Source organism: Cololabis saira, chromosome 16 (genome assembly GCF_033807715.1).
Source record: "Cololabis saira isolate AMF1-May2022 chromosome 16, fColSai1.1, whole genome shotgun sequence".
NCBI lineage: Eukaryota > Metazoa > Chordata > Actinopteri > Beloniformes > Belonidae > Cololabis > Cololabis saira.
Window position 1 is genome coordinate 38,470,978 of NC_084602.1, and position 14,791 is coordinate 38,485,768.

At 40.6% G+C, this 14,791-nt stretch overlaps 1 protein-coding gene across 1 annotated transcript in view; it reads right to left on the minus strand.

Moving 5' to 3' along the window:
- Positions 1-14,791, minus strand: part of LOC133461932 (metabotropic glutamate receptor 1-like) — a 59,573-nt gene that overhangs the window by 37,143 nt on the left and 7,639 nt on the right. The window contains exon 2 of the mRNA XM_061742959.1: positions 12,734-12,983. Coding sequence (XP_061598943.1) covers positions 12,734-12,983 — 250 coding nt within the window. The remainder of the gene's footprint in view (positions 1-12,733; positions 12,984-14,791) is intronic.

Sequence of the window (14,791 nt, forward strand, 5' to 3'; positions counted from 1 at the left end):
AGATTTTTAAAAGAAATGTATCATCTCATTTAATTCACATTTAAAATGTCACAAGTTTTCTTTGTTGATTTCTTTTTGTTGTTTATTTTTTGTGTGTTGATGATCGGTAACTATGTAGTCTAACCTTCTTTGTTTTAGGTTTATAATTTTCGTCTTGTTGTGTTTTTTTGGTTTTTTGTAATTACTGTTTTACTTCCTAAATTGAGGGGAGGTTTCGCTGCATAAGCCTGTTGGCTTTTTGACCTCTCCTGTCACATTTGTTTTACTATTTTGATAATTTTATTGTGTGCAAACTAATAAAATTAAAAAAAAATAAATAAATCATAGTCGGCCTTGGTATTAAAGCTTTTGGCAGATACTTATTTTTAACCCAATCATGAAAAACTTTTCTGAGATTGGATTTGTTTACATTTTTTTCCAGTAAAAATCACCTCTTTGGCAGGACAATAAGTCCTTTGAAAATTAACCAAAGTTAATCTGAAGGAACATGACGGGGGAGTGGGACAGATGGACTACAGGGACATTTTTATTTATTAACCTTTATTTTACCAGGAAAATTTTACCAGGACATGAGGAAAACACAGGACAACATACTCACAGGATCTGAGGAGACAGCAGTGAACAATCTATTAATTTGCAGAGACTTTCAAATTAAAACAGGAAGCAAAGTAACAAGGACTAGAGCAAGAAGGGGGACTTTCAAAGTAATACCGGAACTGGGTTCAAGCTCAAATTAAGTTTTAGTAACAGGAAAAATCAGACATTTGGTAAAAATTATCATATGGGGTAGTAAGATTTGCATTGGCCAGGAATGCACAGTCTGCATCGTACACGTTCATCAGCATGCATTTGAAAATGATCGACTCGGTCTAGCCTGAAATCAACCCATGGTTCCTCTGAAGTGGAGGGTGGGAAGCTTGATGGGGTTCTGGAGCATCTTCCAATGGTCATCCTCTTTTCCTGCTGTTCACATTTACTTATTCTCCTGGTTCTGGGTGAGATGACGGCGGTAGGATTAGTGATAGGTCAATCATGTATGAAAGTTGCAGATACCATCGACGTTGGCAAATGTCAATGTGATAGACAGCTGCAAACATGTCCGCCAAGACAACTCCTTCCACGTTGTACAGCTTGACAATGTGGGGTCTGACCACTTCCACATATTCCTTCTCTTTCATCCCCCTTCTGCATCTATCAACAGGATCAGGGCCAATGAAGGATGATGCCAGTAACACTGCCTTGTTATCGTACCACTTCACGATGGCCATCCCACTTGTCATTTCGTGTTTCACTTCACACGCACCACGCCCAGCCTTTGACGGTTCCTTGTCACTTTTGAGGGTACATCCACGGAGACGGTTACGATTAGGGCAAATTCCGGGAATTTTCAAAGTTGGAAACTTTCCATGGGAATTAACGGGAATATATGGGAATTAACGGGAATTAACGGGAATAAATAAGACATTTACAGAATTGAAGGTTGGCCCTTAACAGGGAACTTAAATATAGTTGGGGGGAATATATTGTAGCATAGTCTTGGCTAAAACAACCAGATTTAATGCAAGTACACTCCTCAATCACATGCACACAGCACATTGCTTACTGCAGGGCTATTGAGGCCATGCCCCCTACAGGCACTGTGCATTCCTCCATCACATGCACAGGTGATTTCTTGAAGCCTGGAGGCCACACATTTGTTGTTCATTAAAATAATTGTTCATACAAGAATAAAAACTGAAGTTCTATTCAAATAAATCTGTTGAAATGTCATGTTTTTGTATTATCTTGCATGGATATCTGCTTATGACAAAATAAATATTTACATTTATGTTTGGATATGATACAGTTTGTTTAAATTACCCCCAATTTCCAGTTAATTCCCATAAATTCCCATAAATTCCCATAATTCTCATGGAAAGTTTCCAATTTGGAATATTTCCAAAATTCCCCAGCTTAACTTCCCATGGAAAGTTTCCGGAAAGTTTCCGGAAATTTACCGGAAATTTTCCACCCCTTTGCAACCCTAGTTACGATTGATGGTAGCAACTGTTAGAATTCCCATTTACTTCAGTTCCACAATGAGTTCAGGGGAAGTGAACCAGTTGTCAAAGAAACACTTGTAGTTTAGTCCTTTTGGAACTTCTGATACGAGACGAAACACAACTTCACCATTAACACCAAGTCCACGCTCATTGGTCACGGTCTTCTTGCTTTTGATTAAATCTGCCTCTGATAGTTTGTAACATCACTCCAAATAATTTCATTTTCCATAGGATATACCCTCAATGACACCTCAAAGTAATTAATAAACATGGGTCACAGTAAAATAACCCAGTATAAACTGTTGCTCAAAATATAGGCAAACTAGTAGATAAAGCATGCGGCTTCCATTAGTACCTGTCCGGCCACACATCGAATAACCCAGAGGAGATAAAATCTACTAATTGGCATGTACTATATTTATATATATTCATAATACATACTATGCAGTATTGGTTTCAAATTTATAAAGGGTTGGTAGTGATACTTACATGAAATTGATGCCTACAAAATGTGTGTCAGTGACACCAAGGAGGCAGACATCTTGGAAAGGACACAGCAGTGACATCTGGTGAGCTAGTGGGAAACGGTTTGTTGCTAATGCACAACTAAAGTCCTGTAGTGGTACTGCTGAGTAAAAAAAGGCTCATGAAGTATGGATGTGGAGTAATAAGTTAATTAAAATTTAATTGTTGCAAATCTGCAACACCTGCCTTGAGAGGGTGAAACAAAAGAAGCAGAAAAATCTAAAAACTAAACCCGAAGATACAAAGCTTAATCACTAAAAATAGAAGCGATAACAATATTATAACCGACAAAAACCCCAACATTCTAATAATCATGTCATGTCATGAGTCTTTCACATTGATGTACTTATTAACATCATTCATGTGAATCAGGAGTGTTGGAGGAGGGAAACATGTAAAACCTTCCGGGGACTCCGGGGAACGAATGATGGAACCAGCTGTACGGTGAAGAAATAACACGCTCTACGCTAGAAAATATTAATTTCTGAGAAAGCAGAAAACAAAAGCTTAATTCAACAAAACTTATTTCTAAATTTTTGCAGTGTATCCAGTGATACCTTAAATCATCATCTGGGGAAACAATGTACTCATAAATAATGCAAACTTTATTGTCTCTGAATAAATCATTATCGTAAAATCTGTATTACGGACTCAAGGTCAAAGTAAAAACAAGGAATTACCTACAAACACGAACAAAAACAAAACATCTTAAAATATATATGAGACACAACCCCTTTTAAGTTCATTTTGTGTATTCTTATACATGTTTTATGTTTTTTGTTCTATTTATTCCCAAAGTGATATTTGAAGGCTTTGTTGCTTTTACAATTTCATAAAGATGACTTTAGACATTGTCCCTGACTAACAGGACTGACCAGACACTGAAACTAAAGGTTACCCGTCATGATCTCGAGTTTGTTTGATCAGTTCTCTTGTTTTGTTAGTTGTCAGTCTGTTGGGGGAGGAAGGAAGGAGGTAAGGAGGTAAGGAAGGGAGGGAGGAAGGAAGAAAGGAAGGAAGGACAGAAGGAAGGGAGGAAGGAAGGAAGGGAGGAAGGAGGTAAGGAAGGAAGGAAGGAAGGATGGAAGGAAGGATGGGAGGAAGGAAGCAAGGAAGGAGGGAAGGAAGGGAGGAAGGAAGGAAGGAAGGAAGGGAGGAAGGAGGTAAGGAGGTAAGGAAGGAAGAGAGGAAGGGAGGATGGAAGGAAGGGAGAAGGAAGGAAGGAAGGAAGGATGGGAGGGAGGAAGGAAGGAAGGAAGGAAGGGAGGGAGGGAGGAAGGAAGGAAGGAAGGAAGGAAGGAAGGAAGGAAGGAAGGAAGGAAGGAAGGAAGGAAGGGAGAAGGAAGGAAGTATGGAAGGAAGGAAGGAAGGAAGGAAGGAAGGAAGGAAGGAAGGAAGGAAGGAAGGAAGGAAGGAAGGAAGGAAGGAAGGGAGAAGGAAGGAAGTATGGAAGGAAGGAAAGAAGGAAGGGAGAAGGAAGGAAGTATGGAAGGAAGGAAGGAAGGATGGAAGGAAGGAAGGAAGGAAGGAAGGAAGGAAGGAAGGAAGGAAGGAAGGAAGGAAGGAAGGAAGGAAGGAAGGAAGGAAGGAAGGGAGAAGGAAGGAGAATTAGGTCATTTTGACAGCACAAGGGTTAATGTTTGTTTCCTTACGAACAGCAGAAAGTTGTTTAACAGAATTCTGTGTTTGTTCAGATATTGCTGGGAGTTTATATTTGAAAGATTAATTGTGTATTTGACTTATGTAAATGCAGTGTTTAATATCTTAGAGGCACAGACTAGTAAAAAGTATCTGGAAAAAGAAAATAACAGGCTACTCTTTAATGACACTTAACTCCAAAATTCACAGCCTTAAAAAATAAGACTGAATTCTGAAAAAAGAAAAGAAAACAGAATAAAATGTCCGTTCCCCCTTACGCCACCCCACCGAGGGGCATGAAGAGCTCACTGTACTTGAGGAAAGAAGAGGGAGAACAAAAGCCTCCAAGTCCACAAACACAATCACAAATCTGGTGAGAATTCACAGATTATTACTGTTGCTGTGCGATCTGCCCGGAGAGAAACTCGTCCCGCCCGACTCACTGGCTCCGAGTGTTAGATGAGATTTTTGCGTCTGCACTGGTCACAATCATGTAGTTTATTATATTTGTTGTTTTTTTCTAAAGGATTCAGCTCTGATGTTCCCATAATTCTGTAGTAGGGCGAATCTGGACTCTCCAGACCACATGATCGCTAACCAAACCAAAGTACAATCTTCAAGTTTAGGCAACAATGCTGTTTATTTCCAATACTTTTATGTATTTTTTTAAATTGGTGCTTGTGGAAATGCTCACTATGAAACATCTCTGAGTTTTACAGTTGATGTTCTTCAACTTGATTTCATCAAACATTTGAGTGTTCCCCAAGCTGGCAAAGTATCCCTGAATCCATGATTTGCAAAGAGCAACGGTATTAATAGCAGAGAAGGACGCTAACAATTTTAACCCTTTCCATTCCAGGGAAGCAGATGGAGCTTAACAAGTTTAGTAACAATCATAGGGCCAAATCCACAAAGAATAGATTGCGCCCGCAAATAGCGCTGTGAATTGCGCCGCATTTGCGCCCGCAATTTGCCCCGCTTTAAGGTCCTATTCACAAAAGATTTTGTTCTAATGATATGCCGGCGCAAACACACCCATAAAGTTTTGCAGCTGAGTGCAATTTTCCCTTGTCTGAGTCGAGCGGAGCTGTTTCCAGTGTTCTCCATATTTCAGCACACAGATTGGTCCATAATGAAAACTGCAGAGAGCACAACAGCCTCAACTTTCATGTATTTGTACTTCTCTAGTATTTCGCATGTATGACATAAGCTAATGAAATGTCAAATGTTAAGATTTATATGTTTATATGGTGGAATTGTTTGTAATAAAGCAGCCCCTTACTGTATAGATGAATCCTGAGCTCCGTCCTGTTATTTTTATTTTTAAAATTGAGATAAGTCCACAACCCCACTTGATCTGACTGTGTACAGTCATGTCTGACTGTAGATTTCACCCTTAATATCATTCAGTATCACACAGGCTTGAATGATATTGAAGAGAGAGAGAAACAGAGACAGAGCGGGAGTGAGGAGTGAGTTTGCGCGCAGTTAATACATGCTTCGAAAAGACGGTATTTGCTCCACTATTTTTGCGTGTGGCAAATAGCGCTGGCCTTTGTGAATTAGACGGTTTTTGCAATGAGGCTTATTTGCATAGAAAGGGGGCAAATTTGCGCCGAATGTATGAATATTACCTAATTTACATGCATGCAAATGGCACAGGCGCACCATGAAACTATTTGCTTGGCAGCGCAGTTTGTTTATCTTTTTGTCTCATTTGCACTGGTTTAGCGGCCGCAAAAGCCGCGCAATCCTTTTGTGGATTTGGCCCATAGACTGTAGAAAGAACACTAGACAAACCCTTTGTGATGTGACCAACCGGCCAATTTGAAGTCTTTTTGTAGTTTTAAGTGCTCAGAGTGGCCGACAAGACTGGAAAAGCAAAAACAGTACGAAGACGGTGCCTTTACCATCCTCCTGCCACCTAGCGCTTCGTCCTCGCACCTTTCAGACCAATCCACAGCTGGTCAGGGTCGTTTATTAGTACAATTAACAGCCCAACAAACCTATATAGTGATCTGGGGGGATAGAGGCTTAAGCCCCGTTTCCACTGAGCGGTTCAGTCCGATACAATTCAGCACGGTTTAGAATGGTCACGTCAATTCAGGTGAGCGTTTCCACTGCAAGTCATGCCACCACGGCCCATGCGGGATGTAGACCAAATGCCTAGCATGGCGTCATACTAGTGCGACGACAACAAGAGCGTAGCTACCGTAGAGACGCTACCAACAGCACCAATGGAGATCGTCCAGCAGCTCATTTTTGTTACACTTAATGTACAATCCATGCCATGCTGTTTGAGAGAATATTGCGGATGGTGAAGAGGGTTTAAAAAACGCTTGCGCTTGCTTTTATCGTGGGTACTGAAGTTTTCTGTCTGCCAATCAACAGATTGTACAGCGTGACGCCAGTAGCTCCTCCCTTACGGTACCGTGCCATTTTTCGATGGACCTACAAACAACGATGGCCCAAAAATGGTACGGTACGGTTTGGTTTAAGGGAACCATTTTATAATGGAAACACACAAAATACCATACCGAATTGCTAAGTGGAAACGGGGCTTAAGTGTATAATTCCAAACTGGATATCTTATCTTGTGACCAGAGGTGAAAACGGAGAGAAAAACCGACAGCTTTTTTTACCCAAAACTTAAATATTACTGAAATTGTAGGTCATCCGTGGGACAGAAATATCGCTTACCACACTTCTAAAACCCACATTTGGGTCATGGAAGTTGACGCCAGCAGCACGTTTGACTTGGCTGCAACTTCAGCAGTGAGCCGACAATGGTTTTGGCCAGCGGGACAGTATTTACAGTACCTGGCCATCTGCTTCTCAGCATCACACTCCCGCCCCCCCAAGCCCAACGCTGCCGAGCGCCAAAACCCTGCAGCACTGACGTCAGCCCTGTACTCATGTATAGCACAAATCTGAGATCACACATTTATGAATCGTTTGATTTTAGGCTGGGAAACATAACCACAGAGCTTGTATTTGTGTACGACTGGATTAAGATTTTATGAAGTAATTTATCGCAGGGATGGGGAGAAGGGGGGGTGCATTTCCAGCAGTACTCGAGTTGTAAAAACAAATCAGGGGGGATGGTGGATTTTATCATATGGGGACAGATAATTTGTGCTGATTACAAATAATATAATATATTACAAATAATAGCACTGACCAAAACACCTGCAGAAATACTGCAGGAATGACATAGCAGCAGTTAAATGCAGCCTTCTGTAAGCTTTAAATATCCACTGGGCTTACATCAAATACATCAAAACACAACAATAAAAAACACTTTTCTGAACTTATCAATATGACTCTGTCCTTCACAGGATAAGTAAAATGGATCACTGCAAAAACTTAAAATCTTAACAAGAATATTTGTCCTATTTCTAGTTAAAATGTCTCATTTTAGTAAAAAAATCTCATTACACTTAAAACAAGACTCATCACAGGAAAAAACAACAATTTTCACCTGTTTCAAGTAGATTTTCACTTAAAATAAGTAGAAAAATCTGCCCGTGGAACAAGATTTTTTTGCTTGTAATGAGAAGATAAATCTTGCCCCACTGGCAGATTTTTCTACTTATTTGAAGGGAGAATTTACTTGAAACAGGTGAAAATTGTCAAATAAGTTACTTTTCTGGTGTTATTTTTCTGGTGATGACTCTAAATGTTGAAATAGCAGTAAAACCACATTCATTGATGAAATGACATAAGGGATGGAAAGGAGGGATGGCAGTTTTACAGGGGGATGATTTGGACCGTTTTTATTTCCTCATCCCCCCTCAACTCCAGTACTGATTTCCAGGCTGATTTGGGAGTCAGGCAGAGGAATGGTATCTTTAATCCATTTCCAGAGCAACGGGAGCTTCACTTCAAAGTTCCTCAGATGATTTGTTTGGGATTTGTGGGATCTGTGATGTGAGAATAGCCGTCTCCGTCATCCTCCACACGACCGAGGACGGACGGCTGAGTAGCACCTCCAGCGTTTTCCCTTGGCCCACCGCGCAGGCCTGCATGCCTTCACTTACTGCATTGCTCTAAAAACATTTTCCTTTTTCAGAAGTCTCCTTGACCCAGAAAACACCCTCGCACCGCTCTGCCTTACACCCTCCTCATGTTCCGTGCAAACTTTAGCGGCAATGTAAAATTAGTGTGGAAGGGGTGAGGGAAAGTTTAGTCTTCTAACTGCCCCCATTCTTTTTTTTTTTTTTTACTTGCTGCACTTGATTTGGGGTTCATTGTTCTTTCAGCGAGCAATGAAACGTTGCCAGTAAATTAACCATGTCTAGCTTTGATTGTAGCCTCGTTTCAGCTGCTGCAAACAACTCCTAACAGGACCAGCGGTGAACGGAGACTCCACAAAGGGAGAATGCCTGGTTTAAGTGCTTATGTGAGCTTTGATGCTCGCTGCTCCACATTCCCCAGCTCATGCTGGAGGTGCAGTCCCACATTAGCCCATCCCGCCTGTGATCTGACAGGGAGCGGGAGAGCTTGCTGAGTGGATGCATTATTTATTACGGAGCTCGACTCAAAGCGTCTTCTGCTTCCCGAGGAATTCTGCTCCCGTTTGGGGAAAAAAAAGGAGAATATTTCAGCTACATGTGAACTTTTGTGTATGCAAACCATCCAGAGACCAGTCGAGTGCTAGAAAATGTAAGTCAACATTAATATTCAGTCATTTTTGCTGAGACAATATTAAAGCACTGGTACAACATAGAATTCGCTGCCTGGCTCCTACTACCATTGCATTTACCATCCCTCCCCCTTTTTCTGTCAAAAGCATCTCAATCCAGCCTCTCCTACTTTTCTCCAAGATGTCTAACCCTGGCTGTACCTCTGATGTGCTAATTTTTAATCCCATCCGTTCTCGGCACGTCCAAAGACAAAGTCTTCCACCCCTCTCTCTGCTTCCTTCCTCTATAGAGAAGTCGTCGTGAAGGACTGGTCTCACTACTGTCGCAAACCTTTCCCTTCACTGTCACTGCTACTCTTCTATCCCAGATAACTCCTGACACTGTTCTCCGCCCCCTCCACCCTTCCTGCACTCTCTTCACCTTTACTTCTACTTTCATTTAATTTATGCACATGCAGTCTGTCTTGCCTGGACTGACCTTGATTTCTCTTCTTTCTAGTACACACACGAGAAAAATATGGTTTCAGGGCCAGATAATGGTCTCTCAAACCGCCTCAATCCCGATTCTTCAGGTGATTGAAGACAAATGTTGACTTTATATTGCCATGCGACTTGACAATAGGAAAGAGAGCTGTTTATTTTCAGACTGGGACTAGGGAGATTTTCAGAAAGAAAAAAGTTGATTTACTGGCACTATGTTTAATAAGTCGGGTGATTATCACTGCGTTCATAAACAACACAGAGACATTTTTTCAACCAAGCATGCTATCTATGATGTCACTGATATGAAAAGAAGAAGAAAAATAAACGTCAAGGTTTCCAAAGGTAATATACATGTAGAAATATTCTACAGAACAGTCCAGCATCCACAAATTAGCAATACTAGGTAAGTAGCTCGGCATCTGAGGGTGATATTTTGAAAAACTTGATGATACACTGCCAGGTATGCTGAGCCCATATTTTCCAACCACTGCTCTCGCACATATCTCCTCCTGTCCAGTTTTACCTTGTTCCACCTGCTCCTTACTCTTGCTACAGCTCACAGACTTGTCGGACCTCAAACCTCTCTATTACTCCTATTGCAGCCCAACTTCCACCTGAAACTCCTCTTTCACTACTACTGCAGTCCCACTACCACCTGAAACCTATCCGTTACTCCAACTACAGTCCCACTTCCACCTGAAACCTCTCTGTTACATGTATTGCAGTCCCACTTCCACCTGAAACCTCTCTGTTACATGTATTGCAGTCCCACTTCCACCTGAAACCTCTCTGTTACATTTATTGCAGTCCCACTGCCACCTGAAACCCCTCTGTACTCCTACTACAGTCCCACTGCCACCTGAAACCCCTCTGTACTCCTACTACAGTCCCACTTCCACCTGAAACCCTCTCTGTTACTCCTATTAGAGTCCCACTTCCACCTGAAACCTCTCTGTTACACTTATTGCTGTCCCACTACCACCTGAAACCTCTGTTACTCCTACTACAGTCCCACTTTCACCTGAAACCCCTCTGTACTCCTACTGCAGTCCCACTACCACCTGAAACATCTCTGTTACACCTACTGCAGTCCCACTACCACCTGAAACATCTCTGTTACACCTACTGCAGTCCCACTACCACCTGAAACCTCTCTGTTACACCTACTGCAGTCCCACTACCACCTGAAACCTCTCTGTTACACCTACTGCAGTCCCACTTCCACCTGAAACCCTCTCTGTTACACCTACTGCAGTCCCACTTCCACCTGAAACCCTCTCTGTTACTCCTACTACAGTCCCACTACCACCTGAAACCTCTGTTACACCTACTGCAGTCCAACTTCCACCTGAAACATCTCTGTTATTCCTACTACAGTCCCACTTCCACCTGAAACCTCTCTGTTACACCTACTGCAGTCCCACTTCCACCTGAAACATCTCTGTTATTCCTACTACAGTCCCACTTCCACCTGAAACCTCTCCGTTACATTTATTGCAGTCCCACTTCCACCTGAAACATCTCTGTTATTCCTACTACAGTCCCACTACCACCTGAAACCTATCTGTTATTCCTACTACAGTCCCACTTCAACCTGAAACATCTCTGTTACTCCTACTACAGTCCCACTTCCACCTGAAACCACTCTGTTACACCTACTGCAGCCTAACTTCCACCTGAAACTCCTCTTTCACTACTACTGCAGTCCCACTACCACCTGAAACCTCTCTGTTACACTTATTGCAGTCCCACTTCCACCTGAAACCTCTCTGTTACTCCTACTACAGTCTCACTTCCACCTGAAACCTCTCTGTACTCCTACTGCAGTCCCACTTCCACCTGAAACCTCTCTGTTACTCCTACTACAGTCTCACTTCCACCTGAAACCTCTCTGTACTCCTACTGCAGTCCCACCTCCACCTGAAACCCCTCTGTTACTCCTACTACAGTCCCACTTCCACCTGAAACATCTCTGTTACTCCTACTACAGTCCCACTTCCACCTGAAACATCTCTGTTACTCCTACTGCAGTCCCACTTCCACCTGAAACCTCTCTGTTACGCCTACTCACTGCTGCATGTTGCACTGATGCATGTCCGGAACCACTCCTAACATACTTTTCTTCCACTCCAGACTTCCTTATGTATAACCATAATTCCTCCTATCACCTTACCTTCATCCCTCTGCCATTATTTTATACGTTAAAGAGCAAACTGTTCAAACTCAACTAAACCCCCATCTTTGACATTTCCGCACTTCCACTGGTATGTCATCATGACCAGCTACTTTTCTGTTCTTAATTCTCTTCAACTTTATTGACCCTTGGCAATTCTTTGTCTATACGTGCTGCTACCTATGAGGTCAAAATGATGTTTTTACTCAGTATGAATGACATCAGATTTAATCTAAAACCCTCATTTGAAGAATAACACTCATGCAAACACTTCAAGAACTCCAAAATCCATCTACTGGGAAAAGGTTGCTACAAAAGCCTGTGATGTGTCTAGTGTATTCGGCAGCGACTTGACACAGAAAGCTCTAATGAAGCCATTTAAATCTGTTTTTATCTAAACCAGGGGTCGGCAACCCACGGCTCTAGAGCCACATGCGGCTCTTTAGCACCGCCCTAGTGGCTCCCTGGAGATTTTTTTTATGTTTGACCCTTTTTTTTCCATTTTTTTCTTTTTTCTTCTTTTTTCTTTTCTTTCTTCTTTTTTTCCTTTTTTCCCTTTTTTTTCTTCCTTATTTAATCTCGATATTTCGATTTCTTTCTCGAAAATTTGAATTTTTTCTCAATATTTTGACTTTTTTCTCGATATTTCAACCTGGTACTTTTTTTAATGTTTAACCCTTTTTTTTCCCTTTTTTTCTTTTTTTCTTCTTTTTTCTTTTTTTTCTTCTTTTTTTCCTTTTTTTCTTTCTTATTTAATCTCGATATTTCGATTTTTTTCTCGAAAATTTGAATTTTTTCTCAAAATTTTAACTTTTTTCTCGACATTTCAACTTTTTTCTCGAAATTTTGACTTTTTTCTCAAAGTGCATAATGAAAAAAAAAATCTTACCCCAGTTATAACTAATATAGAAACATGCAGTATGTGTTGCCTTCATTATAAGGCTGATACAATACTTTTTTGAGGCTCCAGACATATTTGTTTTTTGTGTTTTTGGTCCAACATGGCTCTTTCAACATTTTGTGTTGCCGACCGCTGATCTAAACCATCTCTTTTGCCGTCTAGAAGGAGGTTCACATTTCTCCTACAGACTTGTACCTGTTAAATAATACCGCAGCAGGACAGAAGCACATCATGCTTGGAAAACTTTTCATCTTTTATCCATCAAAAAAAATAAAAATAACAACCCCTCCAGAGGCCCTGCTGTGGGAAAACATTCCCAGACAAACCTGCCAATTAGGAGCAGCTCCCCGGATAGGCCGAGCCGCCTCATGGCCATGAGCAGCCCTCGGACCGTCATGCCTTCACAGAAGCAGACAACCACTCGGGCCTTTGGCAGACGCTCCCGCAGCTTCCTCAGCAGCCTGTCGAAGTGCTTCTCGCCGGCGTTGCTGTAGATCTTGTCAGAGTGAGCGATGCAGAGGCCGTCCTGTGAAGCCAGCTCCTTGAACACCTCCATCCCACTCTCCCCGTAGTTACCTGAGGAGAAAGAAGAAATGAGAGGAGCTGTCGGGCCATGTCCACTCACTAGAGAAAGGAAGGACTTCATGATGTCCCTCCAGAGCTGGTAGAGGAGCCAAAAATTGTACTCAAGTAAAAGTACTGTTACTTCAGAATAATATGACTCAAGTAGAAGTAAAAAGTAGTCATCCAAATAATTACCGTATTTTCTGGACTATAAGCCGCACCTGCACATAAGCCGCATCCGCTCTATTTAAAAAAAAAAGATATGCAAGCTGCAGATATTTATGTTGTTAGATTAGATATTTGCTACATGTACAGAACCATTTTGAACTGTAAATGATGTACATGTTTGTACCTAAATAGATCTTTCCTAACAGTGTCTTTTTATCCATCTGTTTGAAATCTGCTTCTACTTCTATCTGCTAAAGAAGAAGTAGCGTATTCTTCTTTGCATTTATTTTGTCTTAGTTTTGATTCTAATTCTGGAAATACGGTACTTGAGTAAAAGTAAAAAAGTACTTGGTCAAAAAACTACTCAAGTACTGAGTAACTGTTGAGTAACGTCTGATTTATTTTTTTAACACAACCATTCAAACAGACAAAAGTACAAAATAATCATCTTCAGGCAAATGAAATCAATAAAAATAATAAAATAAATTAAAATTAATAAAAAAATAGCTTAAATTTAAATAATCTTAAAGTAAATTCAAGTACTTTAATAAATAATAAAATCAATAAAATAATAACAGTTTTCATACTTTTCTCAAACATATTAACTAGGGATGGGCGGTATGGACTAAAAAATTTATCATGATAATTTCTGGCATTTATCCTGATAATGATAAAAAAATACCAATACAAAAACGTCATCAACTGGAATTTATCCTTCTTTTTTTCTTTCTTTCTTTCTTTCTTTCTTTCTTTCTTTCTTTCTTTCTTTCTTTCTTTCTTTCTTTCTTTCTTTCTTTCTTTCTTTCTTTCTTTCTTTCTTTCTTTCTTTCAGGCTCATATCTTTGTCCTCGTACTTTAATAAATAATAAAATAATTAAAATAATAACAGAATAAAAAAATTAATTAAGCACAAGTAGCACAAAATTTCAAGCCTTTGTACTTTTCTTTTTTAACCAGCAGAACTAGAACAAACATGAACTCATAGAAACTCTGTGTGTGTTTGAGTCTGTGTAAATGTGACAAAACATGCAAAAACAAACATTTTCCCAAAGAATCACCAGTGATGTCATGAGATTGACGCGTACGCGGATAAAAGGGATAAAAGAAAAGTAACAGCTCAACGTAGCCTAATGTAGCGGAGTAAGAGGAACAGTTTCTCCTTCACAAATCTACTCAAGTAAAAGTACAAAGTATAGTGATTCAAAACTACTCCTAAAAGTACAACATTTCCCAAAACTTACTCAAGTAAATGTAACAGAGTAAATGTAACTCGTTACTACCCACCTCTGTCTGTCTCTCTGCCATGATTTATTCTAACATGTGCTGTTGACCACATATTAATTGGCTCAACATATAAATGTTACTTTTTCTTCCCCGTCTGGATTATCTCAGTAACATAAACCCAGAAAACGGCCTTAACTGGGATATAACTGGCCTGAACACGACTAACACCTCTGCAGATTATCATCTAATTGCCAAAATAACAGACAACACTTCATCGCTGAGGAAAGACAGAAAGCCTGCCAGGTTTTTGTTTGGATATTTACCAACTTGCCTTCATATTCCATCAGTGAAAAAACACAAGCGATGCCTGATCCAGGTACGACACAAAACTGTGGGAGGAATTTCAATGATCATAATCTCTGTGATTT